At 38.6% G+C, this 18,849-nt stretch overlaps 2 protein-coding genes and 1 pseudogene across 3 annotated transcripts; all 3 read right to left on the reverse strand.

Annotated features, from left to right (window-relative positions):
• Positions 1 to 751: 751 nt before the first annotated feature.
• LOC131981515 (uncharacterized) lies at positions 752 to 11,022 on the reverse strand (annotated as a pseudogene).
• Positions 11,023 to 12,937: 1,915 nt separating this feature from the next.
• On the reverse strand, positions 12,938 to 15,707 carry LOC131981505 (transforming growth factor beta activator LRRC32-like). The gene is made up of 2 exons (XM_059345821.1): positions 15,618 to 15,707; positions 12,938 to 15,496 (listed from the first exon to the last, which is right to left on the reverse strand). Exons 1-2 carry the CDS (start codon positions 15,705 to 15,707, stop codon positions 13,649 to 13,651), a joined length of 1,938 nt encoding a protein of 645 aa, XP_059201804.1. The 3' UTR covers positions 12,938 to 13,648.
• Positions 15,708 to 15,969: 262 nt separating this feature from the next.
• On the reverse strand, positions 15,970 to 18,806 carry LOC131981512 (tumor necrosis factor ligand superfamily member 13B-like). Of its 2 annotated transcripts, XM_059345829.1 has the most exons (6): positions 18,621 to 18,806; positions 18,435 to 18,495; positions 18,252 to 18,308; positions 18,056 to 18,168; positions 17,815 to 17,965; positions 15,970 to 16,688 (listed from the first exon to the last, which is right to left on the reverse strand). In XM_059345829.1, the coding sequence occupies exons 1-6, from the start codon at positions 18,804 to 18,806 to the stop codon at positions 16,573 to 16,575; spliced, it is 684 nt and encodes a 227-aa protein (XP_059201812.1). In that variant the 3' UTR covers positions 15,970 to 16,572. The 2 variants fall into 2 exon arrangements, with proteins under 2 accessions (XP_059201812.1, XP_059201811.1); XM_059345828.1 differs by having other exon boundaries at positions 17,815 to 18,168.
• Between the last annotated feature and the right edge of the window lie 43 nt (positions 18,807 to 18,849).

The raw sequence follows: 18,849 nt of genomic DNA on the forward strand, positions 1-18,849 counted from the left end.
AGTACTGCACAAACAATCACAAAAAAAGTCAAATTTACTGGCTAAACCCACCTTGTCAGCTTATGCATCTCCTGCGGTGAAGCCGGACACGTCTCCGAGGGTCCATGAGGCCGCCTGCTTTGCTGAAAGGCCTCAGAGCAAAGCTGAACTCCAGGCCCCCAGCAATGCCCTTGAATGGACAGGAAAAGTGGACTTCTGCTGTCCACAGCTTCTGTTCCACACCAACAAACCCACCGACTCAGTCTTCTGCTTTCAAATACATGAATCAGGATCCAGGCCTCGGGGTCTTCCACTGACCACAACACACACACACATAACCTCTTGGACACACTCCCAAACCATGTCCAGCCTGCCCTCCCTCCCCTGCGGGTTAAATTTGGCACAGAGTACACTCTCTAATGTAAACTATGAAAGCCTCTCTACTCGCCTGTTACAGTGAGTGACAGGGCAGCTGGCCAATCATGGTGTCCGCTAAGTCTGTCTGGCCATAAGTGGTCTAATTATAGCACGAGGGTCTCTCCTATCATGGGGGGCATGATTGGGAGATGAGTAGCCATTTGCATCCTCAAGTTACAAGTGACGGGAAAGAAATAGTTTTCTTTCATCGTATCAGTAATGAGATGATTATCAAAATGAACTTAGTGTCATTTGAGTTTTTGAAAAGTTTTGTAAATAACTCCAAATAACTTCAAATTATCAGACAGTTTATTTCTTTATATTACATAATGTACACATATCGTTTCAACCCATATTATATATTATCTGGATTGTTTACCTGGGTGTAAACTCATATATGTACAAGCAGACATGAATGGGCTTTTGTATGCACTACAATGTGTATAACTTTATAACAGAACAGTTGTATAAACAGATACCAGCGTATGGGACATTACATTTTCAGAAACAGAGAGATACTTCAATATATTATACAGGGTAATGTTAGAATTATATTAAGCAACTTTGCAATTGTCGAAATTAAAATGTAGGTCAATCTCAAACATTTTTTTTTGAAATAAACAACAAAAAAAGATTATCTCAAACAGGAGCTACAATGATGTAAGTGTGTAGTATTTACAATTGAATACAAAGATATACAAAGAAATATGTACAGTACTGGAATATGTATCACAAGGTTTATTGAAATAAACTGTTCTATGCACCATTCTGACTACTCTGTCAAGATAACATATATTAATAGGTCAGTCTTAAAGATATATTTGTGGATTTTTTTAAATGTAATTTTATTAAATTTTTTGCTTAAAGATAATATCCAATGACAGTACTTTCTTTGGTTTTCTAGCACCAACTGTTGTAATATTTCAACAGCAGTATGCTAAGTTACATAATAGTCACAGCTGTCTGCACAACGTTTAGCAAAGTCAAATGACTAAAACTGTCTAATAAAATCTAAGCATACCGCTGCTGGCCTAAAGGGCTGTTACTGACATTTAATGGCATTTACTCACATGAATGCCCTTTTTCTTTTCCATTACCTAGCTTTGACTCAGACTGGAATGACATATGGCACAAATTAACATGTTTGATGTAAATAAAAAGTTAACTTTCTATCCAGCATTTTATCTCTACTGTCATCTTTGCACCTTTAAAGGACCATACCGGTGTTTTTGCACACTTTGGCCGAATCAACAGTCATCATGTATATCACTACGGAGAATTCCCCTTTTTTTAAAGGTAATTTTTAGCGTATTTTGCCCTTATAATATACGATATAGCCGATTTGATTTGTTAATACTTCTTGCAACTTTCTTAAATAGATGAACCATCCTTTTTTTGTGTTAAAGCTACGTTATTGATGCGTGATGTGGCTGAATTTGTTGCAATAATGCCCTGGTGAGAAACGTACGTGCCAAAATTGAGTTGTTTCCCAAACTGAAACATTAATGTTGTGAAATCATGCTATCCTTTTCCAATCAATGTCTGCTTGACGGACATGTTTTTCATACATGACAGCTTGTCAATACAACTTTGTGGCAGAAACTGAGCAAACTGCCAGGGTTTTCAAGCAAATTTGTAATTTCATCTGAGTTGTCAAGCAACAATGACAATAGCATGGTCTCTTGAGCTCGATATATTTTGTGTCTTGGCAAGTTGGTTCTCACTCTGGATTCAAATGAAACCACAAAAATGTAACAAATAAATTTGAGTTTTGACATGTTGTTGATATGGCCATCAGCTTTGCCCAATTGGTAATAAATGAGCTAAAACCAGCAAAAACACCAGTATGGTCCTTGAACCTTCACTTCTGGCTCCAAATAGTTCCAACAGCAACTAACCTTTGTGTCAGTAAAACCAATAACAGATGAATCAGTAAGCGATTGACTGAATGATACATAAATAAATGGCCTTAATGTGTATGCTGACAATGATCAGATATACAAAATATGTGACATTAATGCAGAGCAACATGCTCCAGGGTGATGTGTGATTACTGGTCAGTTTAAAGGGAACAGGAGAGGCAGAGTCTCAGAAAGCAGAACACCTTTCACCCTTCTCAGTCGGGCTCTTTTTGGTCACAGTGAACTTTGACTTGAGAGAATGATCTGCTATCAGCTGATTGATTTCATTTTGCCTGTAAGAAGACAATCTTTGACTAATCCAAGCCACTTTGGACTCTTCATCAGAGCCTCTTAAGCATCGTTTACAGGCCCTGCTTATGAGATATATCACCTCGGCAAGGTTAAGCAGCACACACACCCCAGATACTGCCAGCATGAACACAGTGAATATGGTCTTTTCTGTCGGTCTGGAGACAAAACAGTCCACTGTATTGGGGCATGGGTAGGAGTCACACTTCACCAAACGCACCATCTTAAAGTCAGGATAGATCAAGTAGAAGATGTAGAGAAAAGCCACCTCGAAGACGATTCTGAAGATGATACTGATCATGTATGTCCACCACAGAGCTCCGGTGATCTGGAACTTCTGGTTCTTGATGTGTTCCAGCTCCTTGGGGCTGCCGCGGCCCGACCTCTTTAGGATCTTCTTGTCGATGTGGCGTCGGTGGGCCACATGCATGGCCACCAGCAGGGCGGGGGTGGAGACCAGGATGAGCTGGAGCGCCCACAGGCGGATGTGCGATATGGGGAAGAACTGGTCGTAACAGACACTGTTGCAGCCGGGCTGCTGGGTGTTGCAGGTGAAGCCAGACTTCTCATCTCCCCAAACGCTCTCAGCGGCAACCACCAGGACCAGGATACGGAAGATGAAGATAACGGAGAGCCAAACGCGTCCAATGCCGGTAGAGTGCCTGTTTACGCCGCTGATCACGGCATAAAAGGTCCCCCAGTTCATTTTCGACTCCAGGACTGCAAAAAAATAGAGGTTTTTCAGTCAAGGGGACATGGAAAAGGCTAAGCTATATATTAGCTCAAGGTCAACTGTAACCACATTATTAATACATAACATACAAAAGATATCTTATCAAAATGTCTCAGAAAAAAATAAATTTTATTTTTATTTTATTTTAAAAACCATGCACAATTTAGCCTTTTGTACCTACAGATTTCAGTTTAAATACGTTAATGCTGTCACCCTAGTAAAAGTCCAACAGTTTTTAGAGGTTTACCAGGCTCAGCCAGCAGTGAAAGCGGCGTAAGCAGCGCCGAGTCCAAAGATGACCATCTTGAGGTGCGGCCTGAGCATCAAGCTGGCAGTGAGGAACAGCAGAAAAGAATTGCCAAATAGCAAGTTGGCCGTATAAAAGCAGGGGTGATGGCCTAACACCGCGCGCCGTCAGAAGACGCAACAGGACGAAGCCAATTGCGAAACATTTGCTGAGCCACGTGATTGGCTCACCCTGTATTAATACTCTACTCCCAAACTGACCTACAGCCCAGTTGCAGACAGACTGACAGACTGCCAGCATATTTCTTGAAGGAATCAGCAAGACATCCATCTCATTATGAGTTTTCTTTAAGACAAGACCTCTATTGTTTGTCAGAAAGCCTCCGGTCTTCACCAGATTTACCTAATAAAAACTTGAAACTATCACATTTTAAAAGCTGATTTATTAAAAAAACACACTTCAAAGAATAAGGACCATTTCAACAGCATGACTAGTATTTGATTTTGTCAGCCACATAAAATCTGACCTTACTGCACACTGAATGTTAGTATAAAACAGAATCAAATGATAGAACATTTTACCTTCAGCTGTGGTGGTACACAAAAATGTGTACAAAGTAGAAATGAATTAAAATATTGTGTTTTTTAGCAAGCCAGAAGGCTGGACTGAGAACACCATGCGTTTGGAAAATGCTAATCATTCCTCCGCCACTAGCCAGTGCCCTGCACCGTAGCAGTCATATGCTCTTATATAAACTATTTACATACAATGGCACCCTTTATTGGGCCGCAACAAGACTCTTTAGAATTCAGATCAAACGCCTCGATTTCCGCCTACCCCGAGCAAAAGAAGGAATCTGTGTGGACACAAAAGGCCTCAGCCTGCCACATTATTTATTGTGCTTGGCAGGGCAGGGAAGTGAAGGAAGCTTTTGACCTGAGGCACTGTCATCCAGAGCACACAGTCACTAACAGGTTTGCAGATTCATCCAGAAAATACATGAGCTGTTCAGCTAAATGCAAAACACTAATGCAGTAGAAAATGAAAGCCAGTCTTAAGGAAAACATTGTTTGTACACAATTTAATGGAGTCCTCTCGTTTGTTCAAAGTGGTTTTTGAAACAAAACCATGTAACAGATGTAAATGCTGCAATACTGTAAATAAAGCAAATATATTGCAATTATGAACATGTAATTAAAATTATTGTTATATTGATTTATCAATCTTGGCTTATCACAGATGCATTAGTATCAGTGTGTTTTCAGATATCCACTTTTAGAGAACATAATGCATGGGGTGATGTAGAAATTGTGTGTAGATATTTTATTTTTAATTTAAATGGTCAGTAATTGAATGATACTAAAAGTAAATTTATATAATCTTGATCTGCATTTATATTTTTCATTGTTCATTCAAATTGCTACTAATCATTTTCAGCTTGTTTTGCTGCTGTGACAAGTGAATTTCCCCATTGTGGGAATCAATAAAGTATATTCTAATCTAATCTAAAGATGTTTATTTAGCCATTTATTATTTTCCTTTTTTCCCTCAGTATTCATTTCTAGACTTGTGTGACAATGTAATACATACAGGTATAATAATATTAAATATGTTTACATTATATATATTTATTTTGGCCAGCTACTTTAGACCAATTTGCATTTGTTGTTTCGACATTATCCTTTTGAAGGAACTTCACATATTTACTCGATATACTCTCCCTCTCTATCATTATATATATATATATATATATATACATACACACACACACACACACACATATATATATATATATATATATATATATATATATATAAATATATATATATAATTTAGGTTAAGGCTTAACTCACAGTTGTGTCTCTGCGGGGAGTTATGAATGAGCCAAGGTACAATATGTGAGCAAACTACATGGAAACTAGGATTGCACATTTTGTTCTGGCCAAACTCCTCCCTATAACAGTAGAAACAATAATTTACAGTAGCAACAAAGTGAATGCAAGAAACACAAAGCGGTCATTTGTCATGTACTATCAGATGATCTACAGCAGTTCACTGCGCCATCATCATTTCTGCGTCACTTATGACAAATGTAGTGGGAGGGCTTGGGTGGCCTGGTAATTCTTTGAATGAACTAAACCTCATTTATATTCCCTCTATAGCTGATACATTACTCTACAATACAGGGACGGAGAGCATAGGAGTTTTAGATAACAATTTTAATTTGAATAAGCAGAAATATATACAGTGTACATTCAAAATAATAGATCTGCCATTGTACAATAACTCAATATTAACCAAGGCAATATGGCACCAATAATGATTATTATGAAAAGACAGTGATGCATAAATAACAAAATAAAACAGAACTGTAGTATGTAGCACACAGAAAAATCAAGTATCCTTAAAGGAGGGTAAGTAACCTAACTGAAATAGTCTGGTGGCTGAAATTGCCAGCCACATCTTTATGAAAAACACAAAACTATACAAAGGGGACAGTGTAAATAAAACATGCACCACAGTTAGGTATTCATGTCCCCATATATTATGTCTACTCTAAAATGTTTAAAAGAGTAGCACTTTTCTACTAATGCTTCAAAAACAGTTGTAATTTGTTTGACTCCAAAAAGAGGACTTAAGAAAAAAAAGACCAAAATAAATTGATTTCCAATGATGTTTAGAGAACAATCAGCTTCACTCACATTTAGTAGACGGCTTTGACTTTATGAATTGCAATGTAAGATAAAAATACACAAGCTGTGTACTAATCCAGCCAATGCCTTCATCATATACGATATTTATCATGTTACAATTTTTTTATTTAAATAAACTTGATTTGTCCTTGAACTGCAAAGTGCCAACATAGCAGTTTGTCCACGAGTCCACTGTGTGCACAATTGTCCACAGATGGTCAGTTAAACTGGATTTTTTTCTCATTTAAGAATCATTAAATGTCTCAGTATTTTCTTCATGGCAGAGTTGCCATTTGTATTTTACATTCAACATTGGTTGGCTGTCAGACAGGCCATACACAGTTAGAGCAACTAATTACACACATATTCCCCGCTGTCAGAATTACTGCCTACTTTGACTATAACACGAGATGAGGTACTTCTCCCACTCAGAGTCCCGTTTCTTCATGTTGAGTTGAACTCTTCCTGAAAAATAGCAAAACAAAAAAAGGTTTTGAGTGAAAATGAGTACTGCATACACAGTGAGCATACACAGGCTATGCTGCCACCTACTGTAGATACACAATTTAGGGTAAACAATTTGAAATCTCTCCTTACTTGATTTTATGAGGCCGACATTCTTCAGTTTGCTGTGTTTTGAGTGTCCGTTTTGGGCCAGTCTCAAAGACAGTGATGCACCCCTCCTGAAATGAAGATAATAACATCACTTTACTGTTAATATTGTATATATATTACGTCTCCCCCATAATGCCCTAACTGCCTAGCTTTCTAACGAATCTTAGCTCTCTACCACAGATTGATTGACAGGTAGGCATGATATTATTGACTGAAATTGTTTGGTACCGGCTTGAGTAAGCACATAAATTCTATTTTACAGGAAAAAAGTATGAATTGATTTTGATATAAAATAGAAATACATTGATTTTTTTTCATTTTTTCTTTCATATATTGTGACATAGATGCACACTATTTACAGGGATGCTATCTGAAAGGGTTACAAGGCAATTTTTCATTTCATTTTGACCTAGATGCAACAAATTGTTTATATGGTTGCGAAAAACAAACAAAGCCACACTTGTTGGCATAATATTAGGCTCGGCCGATAAATCGTACTGACGCTCTCAGCATTTTCCTCTTTTGCCAATTCTCTTAATTCTAAATTTACAACTTACTATTAACCGTTATATACTTGTACCTCATAGCTCCGAGCTTTCCCTTTTCCAAGAACAGCTCGACTGTAACTTTGGGCCCCTGTGGGTAAAGTCTGGCATAGAGTGTTCTGTTGTGCACCATTGCTTTGAACCAGCCCACTGCCTCCTCAGACCAATCACTCCCATTCACAGGCGTCACCTGGGGGGGCGGACACAAACAAGAAATACCATGAAGTGAGATAATTAATTTCCTTTATCACTACCCCAATAGATAAGGCTGTGACTAATCATGTGGACAAACGGCAATACTGTTAGCCCACACTGTCAGCACAGCACAGTATATTAACCATTTCCATGTATGCAAATCCTGAGAGGGATAATCTGAACGCCTGACACTGATAATCTTAACGTGTTCATCTTTGAGAGCTTTATGTGGTACGCTGAAGCAGTAGGTAACCACTCACATTTGCAAGTGAGACGTGTACAGCCTGAAGTGGCAGGGCGGCCAGCTCTGGGGTCAGCTCCTTGATGTTCAACAGTGACAGGCAGGCTGTGTCACCGTAGTCCAGTCTCTTCACCTCCACCTTGATGGATGTCTGACTCCCCGCACCGTCAGTGCCATTAGAATCTGACACCCAGAAGACAGAAAACATGGCAAGGTTAAGCCAAAAGGAATTCCCAATTGGCGAGCAAAGTGACACTGCTACCATCTAGAGGCATGCATTTGTAAAACCACTGCAAGACACAAAACTGGACCCACCTCCACTTACTCCACATATCTTCGTCACCTGAGCCCTGCACCATTGTTCTTGCTTAGGGAACCAACCCATTACTTTGGTTCCAATGTCTGGAATGCAGTTCTGCTCTGCATATGAACTACTGGCTTTCCAGCTGCTACAAATGAGAAAAAAATAATGACAACCAGAAACATGGATTATTTTTTTTAAAAAGGAGAAAAAAAATCTACAAAGAAAGCAGTAATGAACAAAAAAAAGGATAAGTGGCTGTATAAGTTCTGTTAATGTGGTCAGGGAATCTGTGAGAGTTAAGAAAAGCTGAGAAAAAGCAGACAGGAGATTACAATCCATGCTGAACGACTTACTCTGTGACAAGGGCCTGCAGCTTCATGACGGAGTCTGACTGTTGGATGTAGAAGCTGCTGGGGCTGACAATATGAGACACCACAACTTCAGTCTCTTCAAATCTGCGGACCTGGAACTCAGGAATGTTAATGCTGTTCATTGCTGGTATTGCTGCATCAGTTAAATGGCTCATATGTTCCGGTTGTGTGTGCTGCAGAGTTTGGGGTTTCCTCTGGACGTTTGTACAGTTCTCCTCCACCTGAGCCGTATTGAGGCGGTCTTTATTTTCAAGGGTGTTAGCTTCAGAGTCTCCCTGTCTCACCTCTGTGAAGATGTCCCCAATATCCCACAATTCAGTCTTTGTTGCAATCACACAAGTGAAGGTCAGAGAGCCACTTGATTCCACTCTTTTTACTCTGAAGACTGGGGCTTGGTTTTCAATGTCTGCACATAACGTTTTCGGAGCGAGCGCATTCATCAGATCATCCGTCGCAACTTGTCTGAATTGGTAGCTTTGTGTCTTGGTGGTAGGCGAATGTGGCAAACTTGAAGTGCACATATTTTTACTCCACTCCATGACAGTGACCTCTAGTGCACCCATGTTTTTAGCATTTTCTCTGAGGAAGTGAAGCAGCTGAGAGGATGTTTGTTTTTGGTGTTGCACATGGACATCATCCTCAAATCCCCAGCTCATTAGTGGTGTTATTTTCATTGGTTTAGGGTTACCGACCTCTGGGAGTATAGCTTGTATGGGAGGTAGTAGTATTGGTGGCCTCTCCGGGTTAGTGCTGGGACTCTCAATCACCGTAGGTGGAAGAATCAGAACATCTGATGGGCGTTTCTCCTCAACAACAACAGCAGCATGTTCTTTTTTTTCAGCCTTTAAGTGAGAGGATGAGCTTGTAGTCGCAACGGTGCTGTTGTAGCTGGATGAGACACTGCATATGTCATTCTGCTGGACCACTGCAGGCTGGGAGATGAGGAAATGGTTTGATGGCTGGAGGGACAGTGTGGCTCCAAGCACCTGGACTGCTTTGGCGATGGAGCTTGTCATTAGCGAGTTCTGCAACATGGGCCCAAACTTGAGAACATCAGTCATTCGGATTGCTTTGTCTCCAAGAGGCTGAAGTTGATTAGCTCTCACTCCATTTTTAACAGTAGGTTGGACACAAACTTGCGGCTCTATAAAGATGAGAAAAGCAGAGAAATAGTGTTTTTAAGAAATGAAGGTGCACTGAAAATCTTTTCCTAAATCACGCACTAAATACTCAAATAATGCAGGTGGTAGATATCACATTTGTATTACATCAAGAAATGTTGTTATACACATGGATATGTCATATGTCATATTAGCTAAAGTTGTATGATTAATTTTGACTTACCAACAGTGAGGTCTTTTAAAAAAGCCGAGAGCTTGTCAATGGCTTGACATTTTGAATCCAAAGCCTCTGTAAGGTGACTGAAGGCACTAATGGGAAAAGATGAAGTCAAGAATCCTTGAACTTCTTCATAAGCCTGAGGGAAAAGTGAAACAAGCTGATGAAAGCAGCAAAAATGCTTCTGTTTATTAAGACAGAGTATAAATAGTGTGGTGGGTTGAAAGAAAAATAAACAACAAATAAATTCAAAATTGAGTGGTTTCCCAGGAATCTTGATGCTTGGGCTCTGAATAACGGTGATGACTCACTATTTGCTGATATCTTGCAGACTACACAAGTAATTAATTATTTGGAAAAAGTATTAATCATATTTCAAAGACTTCTAAGAGCTAAAGAAGATTATTTACATACAGTAAATGATTGTGTCAATGCTCATTTACATTTTATATGAATGTGCATTTCCAGATAAACAGATTCTACAAAAGATTTAGGATTGTATTTTGAGATTGGAACAGTATCAGAAATAAGCAAATTAAGAATAGAAACATTACTAAAAAAAAAAGAAAAAAAAGAGAGAAACAGCATGCTGTCTTTGTTTTATTAACCAAGTTTTATTAACCAAGTAAATCAATAAAAACTAAAACTCAGAATGTGCGTGCTGTACTATGAGATGTTGCCAGATAATGAAGTAGGCCTAAGTCAATGTTGGAGTCACATTTTCAGATGGATGCTATCCTCTCCAAATGTGAACAATATTAAGCAAAACCGAAAACATGCATTAACTGAAGGTCTGAAAACAATTAGATGCGACTTTCAACATTCACATTGTGCAATCGCATCCAAATAAATTAAATTAGCTAGCCAAATGATAATTAGGATAGTTAGGGGTAACGTTAGCAGGGTTTGACCATGTGGACTGTGAGCTAGCTAGCTACATTTTTTATGAATAGAAACTTAGCATTACCTTGTTGGTGAGGCTGAGAAGCTCCTGTTCAAGTGTATTACGGGCATTTTCCAGCATAAAGAGTTTGATAGTTAACTGCACTTTCTGTGTGATCATGGAGGGGCGCGGCTGGCGGTGAGCAACCTGCTGCTGAGGAGTCATGGTGGTGGGAGTAAGACTGACTGGAGGAACCGGTGTTGTGTGGAAGTCTGTTTCCCGTCCAATACTATCCCCCTCCTGTTAACGGGAGCCCGCGCTCTGCATGCACGTGTGGTGGCTGACCTTAGCTAATTGTGTGATCAAGGTTAGCTAGGAAAAAATGTCGAAGTTAAAGTTAGCTCTAGACACTGTGTGAACATTTCTTGTTCAAATAGAGATATCTTAATCACTATTGTACGTATTTCAGCTCCTGTTAAGGAAGACCCTAAGGGTGCACTGAATACTTAAAAGAAATTGTATGTGTCTTGTATCTGTTCCCCCTGAAGAGAAGGAATAACAGTAGAAGAAAATATGTTTAATGTCATGGAAGCTTACTGTAAATAATAATGTTAGGAGGATCTATTTTTGACCATGTCCATATATTTTCTTGGGTGCATTGCTGTTTGTAGCAAGAGTGTGTTGGGGGAAGGAGCACAGTGCGTGTTAAGAAAACTATAATTCCAGGTCAGCACATTTCTAAATAGCACGTAAGAGCAAAACAAAGAGCTGGATGCTGAGATAGTAATTCTGTAAAGAGATGGGTTTACAGATGAACTGATGGAACAGAACAGATTTCACTCTCAATTTAGACAATATATGTGCAACATCAATGGCAATATGCTTGATGTGAGATAAACATAATCCTTAGACTTGCACAGTCTCAGGTTTCATTGGGCAGGGGTGACAATCCTAATAAGGAGGAAGTTTACCTGAAATAAAGTTAGCCTAGAGGGAGAGACTGACAGTGATACAGGTTTTCAATACTGGCTGTAATGTGTTAACAAACAAGCTGCTGCTAATGTCTAAATGCCAGCTTCCATTTACCACCAGGTAGAAGAATGAATGCAATTTGCTACTTGCATTCCTATGGTTTTACACCTAATACTATCCACACAGTGTTCTTTTCTTCCAGTGCTCTTTGCTTGAACTTGTCAAGCTGCTACTTGATCTAGAACCCAAATCTTGTGGGTGGGGCAACAAAGACATTTCCTACAGTTATATTGCTCAAGAGCTAGATTGATAGGCATCCTCGCTATTTCGGCTATACTGCTGCATGGCATCGCAGCCCTGGCTCTATCCAGTGGACAAAGTGGTAATGAGCAAGAGAATTGCAAAATGGCACTTTGCAGCAGTTTTAGAGAAGGATGTGACAATCAGAAGACAATAAGAGGATTGCTTAACAGGATATCCTCCTGCAACAGCAGTTTCTCCCCAGTGCACCTCAAGCTGCGTGCTCAGATTGTTATAAAATCGTGATAATTTTTTGATTAACTTTATACAAAGAAATGTTACGACATGTTGAAGCCTTTGCACATTTTCTCAGCAGGATATCAGCCCTCCTCATTGTTTGTTCATCACACTGTGGGATTCAGTTAAAAGATTGATTATGTGTTGACCGTTTCAATGGGATTAATATCTGTGTGATGTATAGATCTATGTTCACTGTCATTCACTGATATTAATTAACTATCCTTGGAAAAGGATTCAGTGGTCCCCTTGATACTATTTAATGCCTTTTTTTTTACTAGGTGGTTCTCATAATTTATTGCTAATGATTCATAAATGCATGAGAGTAAAATCCACCAATGCAATATTTTTGCTTTAGTTTAGAACTTAATTGGAACAAATAAATATCATATGTGCATACACTGGGTTGGACCTCATATATTAGCCTTTATTGTCAATATTTTGTGATTTCTAAACTAAATTTGCTCAACTAAAAACAGAAATTCACAGAAGCCAGATATTCTTCCCACCCCAACCTCAGTGGTTTATTCTGCTAGTATAGAAATGTGCGACTTATAAAACTAGACTTTTAGACGTATAAAATAAAGACAGTGCCATCATACTCATTAGGGTCATTAGGTACATCATGTTTATTGTGAAAGGCATAACTGTTGCCACATTTACCATTGTATTAAATAACAAGGATCAGAACCACATAAATTATACAGAAGAAAATACAAACAGATGCAGAAAGTGATATATATCAAAATGATTTGTATATACACACTGTCAAAATATTTAGTATATCTATGTATAGTATTTATACAGTTATTGGTTGTGAAGAAACTTGTACAAAGGTTCAAATTAGCATTTTATTGAAATGTTCAAAAGTTCAGATGCTGGGATAAAAATGTTGTGCAAGGCCTCACAGACGTCATAAAAAATTGAGCCAAGGTTAAACTTTTACTTGCAAGCAAACATTTCACAATGAAGGATGGGCAAAAATTCTCCGCCTGATTAGCGATTTGGATCGCACCATAATCAAACAGCTTTGGGAGTCGATAAAGCCAATTTCAATCAAAACATTTCGGCTGCAAAGGTCACAAGATGTGAAGCATGTTCAAAAAAGACTAACAACGTGCAGGGGAGTCATAAAAGAGCCTGAATTGAGATGTTTTAGATGGTAATTTTACTGCATTTTATTAACTAAAAGTCTGCTAGTTTTTACAGCCTAAGACGCCATAAAGCCCCACTTCTGTTTATAGTAAAATGGCTCAATGCAAAATGAAACTCACAGGAATCATGCTTCAGTTACTTTTGTTTGCCATCCAGTTTCTCAGTGTTGTATTTGTTTTGCTAACTAAATGTAACCCATGTGGACTTATAATATCAGACTATAAAAGATCTCTGTGTACAACACAGCTTCCTGGTGAATATGATGAACATTGTTAATATCACAATAAGAAATAAAACAATTATAATCATTGTTCCAAAGTGAATTTCCTGTGCTTCTGTATGAAAGACACAGTTTTCTAAAGGGTTTTTTATATACTCTGTCATTGCAAAGTTCCCATGACTTGTAAAGCAGACAGTGTCATTTACATCAGGTAGTTCTATCTTCAACTCATGTAGGATTTTTAGCCATTTACTGTCGCAACAGTTAAAATAATTTCCACTTATATAAATACGTGTGAGGCGCACAGATAGAGCAAGAATCAAAGAATGGTTTAACGATGCAAAATTATTATTCCTTATGTCGATTTCTCTGAGAGGAGAGCAGCTAAAACTGCTGGGTATCACATCGAGGTGGTTGTTAGATATGTTGAGCTGAGTTAACACAGGCATGCAGGGTAGAGACAGATTAGAGCTGGTCATGTTTAATTCACTGATAATCAAGGACTGGAGAGTGTTCTGCACACCCCCTAATGCATCGCTTTGCATTATCATATGTGTATTTCTCGCAAGGTTCAGAGAAACCAAAGAGATTTCGTGAAAGGTGTTTGGATGAAGCGTTTTGATGTGGTTTTCTCTCAGATTTAGGTGTTTAAGAGTCCTTAGCTGCTCAAAAAGCACACAGGACATGTTATTTATTTGTTGAGGTGTTGAGGCACAAGGTTGAACAGAATTGTCTTGTAGATTTAATGTTTCTATTTGCATGAGTGCATTAAGAAAAAGTGGAGAAACATATTCAAGTCCATTACTCTGCAGGTCAAGGTACTTCAAGGAGGGAAAGAAAAGCTTCTGAGGATATCCTGATTCATCATTTCTTACATCCCAGGCAATGTTTTGCAAACAGTTGTAACTGAAATTTAGAGTTTCTAAAGAGGTGAGACGACTCAAAGTCTCCAGTGGGAAAGACCTAAAGTGGTTATAGCTCAGGTCGATATAAATCAATGGCATCAGCCGCCAGATTGAGTGTAGATTGTTTTTTTTGACTGTTTTCTCTTTCATAATCTCACTATAAAGAGAATTGGCCTCCGATACCATTGTAGCCTCTAAATTTAAGGCACCAACCAGATTATTCTGTAAATAGAGATACCTCAAACTGTTCATTTTTGGAACTATTGGGAAATAAAGAAGTTTGTTGTGACTCAGATCAAGAATTTCAAGCTGGTATAACTGGTCATCTTCACGCGTAACAAAGAACTCAATAGAATTTTGACTAAGATTCAGATATTTGACTTGATGTAATTTAAAATCGCAGATATGTACGAGGTTATTTTTAGCCAAGTTCAGCATCTCTAATTGTCCCAATGGTTCAAATGTCCCCTGTTCTATCACTGAGATCTGATTGTCCTCAATAGTAATGGCTCTCAAACCTTTACTCTCTTTGAACAAGTTCTGTGAAAGTCTTGTTAAAGCATTACCGGTCATCTTAAGTTGTTCAAGAGACGATTTGTTACGCAGGTAAAGCTCGACTGCGTCATCACTCAAACCGTTGATTGATATGTCCAAACTCTTCAGTCTACTGAGGGATTGGAGGGCTTTTCCGTTACTGCCAAGGTTGTTGTTCAGCACATTTCTGGACAAATTCAACTCCTCGAGTCGAGCCAGGTTTTCAAAAGCCCCTTCAGAGATGAGATCCAGCTGGTTGGAGCTCAGGTCCAGCTGTTCCAAGTATGGCAAAGCAAGTGTGTGCAACTGTCTGATGAAGTTATTGGACAGGTCTAGTCTTCTAAGCCTTACATCCAAATCCAGAGGGACAGAGTAGAGATTCTGGTTGTTCCAGGACTGCTCCTTAAAAATGAAAGGAACATTAATCATAATCAAAGAGTGAACCATGGAAACCAAAGTTTTAAAGAACTAAAACAATTGCAATCATATAACACAAACTTTGAATTATAAATGTGGGGCCTACCTTTGGCTTGTGATATGTCTGTCCAGTTATATGAAGGTCATGGCTGATTGACCAGAGCAGTAGGAGATTAGGGAACATATGTCTGACCATCCTGCCTGTGCTGCTGCTTCTGCTGCTGTAAAACTGTACCACTACTGCTGTCAGAGCTCATATACACACACCCTCTTATAGCCATGCTTGATAAAAAAAAAAAGGGAGAGAGAAAACAGCTGTGGACACCAGATAGGCACTGATACTATATTTAGACAATAAAGGCTCGTCCACTGATATTTCTATGGAGAAAACATCTGAGTAAGGACCTTTTTAATCTGAACAAAAACAAGATTTTAGACAAAAATGGTCAAAATGTCTCTTTAATATAACCAATTATACAAATGCAAACAATCAATATAAGTTATACCAATTAAAAATGTATTTATTGTAAGAAAAATTTGATTTTGTCATGATACTTTGGAGTATTTTCAGTGTTAAGGAGTTTGTGTTAAACAGGAAAAGCCCCAGAGCGATATAAATTTACACCTTTGTTTGTTCCTGACAGTCTGAGGAAAACGGAAGCCGATTTAAAATAGACGAGAGGAACAAATAAACAGACAGCGCGGAGGTGGAGCTGGAGGGAAGCCCCCAGCTCAGTATAAAGAGACATGCTAAAATAGACTGATGAAAGGGGACGGTAGCACACATAAACAATGCCAGAGGAAAGGCCCAGGTGGACTATCTGAAAGATACAACATCATGGTTAAAACTAAAGGATTATAAAAGTAGTCGTCTTAAGAAAAAACTGACACGAGAGATGGGCAGTTCATTTAAAAATTCCATTTAGTAGTTTTCTGATATTAATGACAGTTCCTGACAGTTTTTCTGCTGCTGTCACTCGGTGCTTTATCAGCATCCCCTCACACGGCTCAGTGTCAGCTTCTTACATCCTGCAGAGTTATCATCTTCATGCTGTCTTGTTTCAGTTCAGCTGTATGACACCAAAAAAGGTCGACTCTGCGTCCATAGAGAAGTTGGCTTGGGTTTTGTATGGTATCACCAGTTCTAGCTCATCGTCCTGATGCAGCTGCACTAAGCCTGTAGCAGAGAATACACAGAAAAAAGACATCAGAAGAGATACAAGATGGGTGAGAAATAAAGGAAAAACTGACATAACGTCTCAGAGTAAGGCCAGCATCAATGCTCTTTGGCATGAACTCTACAAGTCTCTAGAGCTGTACTGAATGGATGAAGGCCATTCTTAGAAAAGATATTCCCTTTCTTTGAGAAAATGATGGAAAGCAATAGTGCAGCATTTTGGGAAATGCACATACATCTCTCGCCCAGAAAAGATCACTGACCAATTTCATGCCTGTAAATATGAAGCTATAAATAGCAGCCGGTTAGCTTAGCTTAGCACAATAAGTGAAAACAGAGGGAAACAGCTAGCCCTACCCTGCTTTATCATCTATTTTACTCTAATTGGGACCATAATTAACACAAAAAACAACATTATGCTGTATTGAAGAAGACTTGAAACTACACGGTTTCCCATAAAGTTGAAATAATTTTGTTTTCAGACAGAATCCTCTGTCTTATTGTGGTTTCATTTTCCATTGTGATATGTTTGGAAGAGATTGATTAATACAGTTTTGAGAAGATATACACTCTATCTGTGAAGAATAAATCACATTGTCACAATAATTTCATAGAAAAGTTAAAAAGAATATATTTTGTTCCAACTTTATTGGATTACTTTAACTGTGTAGAATAACACCATGAACTAATTAGGACAATGTTCACTGAAATAATGAATGAAGTGAAAAGTAGGGTAATTTTCTCATAGAGTTCTATACAATCAGAAATCTTTTTGCCCCCTGCTGGCCATTGAATGCAGGTTTAAGGCAGACCCTGAGCATTGCAATGAGACTCCAGGAAGTCATTACTCCCTACAAAGAAATAGACCAGCAGGGCACGTAACCTGTAGAAATACAATTTGTTGCTTTTACACTCAGGTTATTGTATAAATGCAATAAAGAATATTTATGGTCAGAGCCACACTAGTCTAGTCTTTGTGTCTGCTTTAAGTTTACTGTGAAGACATGTGAGTGATTTCAATTGCTTATCTAATTCTTGGCAAGAAAGCGAAAAAGTATTATTTTCAAAGTGTTGAACTACATCTTTAAGCTGCCACAGTGCAGGCCAGCAGTATCACCTCACTGACCTGCAGTGTAGCATGTATTTTCAGGAGTTTCATTTCCATCAGGCATCTCTTGCAGGCAACGTAAAAGGTCGGTTGGCGTTGTGTCTGTTCTATTGGAACCCCATCTTCGAATGATATGACCCATAACTGTACTTGGGGTTTTGAACAAAACCTGTGAATTAAGCAGAACATTAGCGGAACAGTTGGAACAAATCGGATCTAATATCAATTTAGTTATGGTAGAGTTACAGTGACACAATACTTGTCCAAACACCAAGTAATATCCATCTTCTTGGACAACAATTCTGTTTTCCTTTTGTGAAATTGCATTTCCTTGCTGCAAAGAAACAGTCCAAGGGATCACTGCTATATTTCCTGTGGGATAAGGCAAGATACACTTACTCAAAATAATGGCATACGGTGCAATGCTAAAGCCAAAGACTTGAATTTAGTTTTACCTCTCATGTCTGGCTGTTTGTTAGTGTTAGCTGTTAACTGCAGGAATGATGTTGGAGCTGGCAAGAGGAGGAAATAAACATAATACTTTAATTTTATTAACTTAGCATACACTGTTTATGGTCTCACTACCAGATTAGAGCGTATCTAATGGACACATTTTCAGTTCTCAGCACCAAACCCACCTCTGCAGCTGCCCTGTTCCCGTTTTACTCTGCTAGAAGATATATTCAGAGAACTTAGGTCCTATGAGAAAACAAAGCATTAGGAGAAAATGTATTATTGCAGCGCTATCTGAATACTCACTAATGGCATAAATCTCAGTAGTACAATGTCCAAGATGACTCCATCCTGCATAATCAGTGACATACCTCCCTTGTTTTAGACATCTTGGCCATTTTCCCATTGACTCCCTCAGAACGTGGCTGATTTAATTGTAGAATTATGTCCCCTTGGAGTTTGTGAAAATCATTTTCTAGAACACTGGCTCTGTGAACCAGGAAAAGACTAAGACAAAACATAAATGCTGTTAGAGATAATAAAGCACTGTACAGCATTGTGAGACGAGTGAGACGGACCGTATGTCCTCAAGTTACTCAA

This window comes from Centropristis striata, chromosome 12 (genome assembly GCF_030273125.1).
Source record: "Centropristis striata isolate RG_2023a ecotype Rhode Island chromosome 12, C.striata_1.0, whole genome shotgun sequence".
In the NCBI taxonomy this organism is placed as follows: Eukaryota; Metazoa; Chordata; class Actinopteri; order Perciformes; family Serranidae; genus Centropristis; species Centropristis striata.

What these genes read in the sequence shown, in the direction of transcription:
- LOC131981505 (XM_059345821.1), bottom strand. Translation starts at nt 15,707, where the DNA reads ATGGTCAGACATATGTTCCCTAATCTCCTACTGCTCTGGTCAATCAGC. An exon ending in AGACATATCACAAGCCAAAG is followed by an intron (nt 15,497 to 15,617) that starts GTAGGCCCCACA and finishes TTCATTTTTAAG; the next exon opens with GAGCAGTCCTGGAACAACCA.
- LOC131981512 (XM_059345828.1), bottom strand. Translation starts at nt 18,806, where the DNA reads ATGCTGTACAGTGCTTTATTATCTCTAACAGCATTTATGTTTTGTCTT. An exon ending in GGAACAGGGCAGCTGCAGAG is followed by an intron (nt 18,309 to 18,434) that starts GTGGGTTTGGTG and finishes TCCTCTTGCCAG; the next exon opens with CTCCAACATCATTCCTGCAG. An exon ending in CAAACAGCCAGACATGAGAG is followed by an intron (nt 18,169 to 18,251) that starts GTAAAACTAAAT and finishes CTTATCCCACAG; the next exon opens with GAAATATAGCAGTGATCCCT.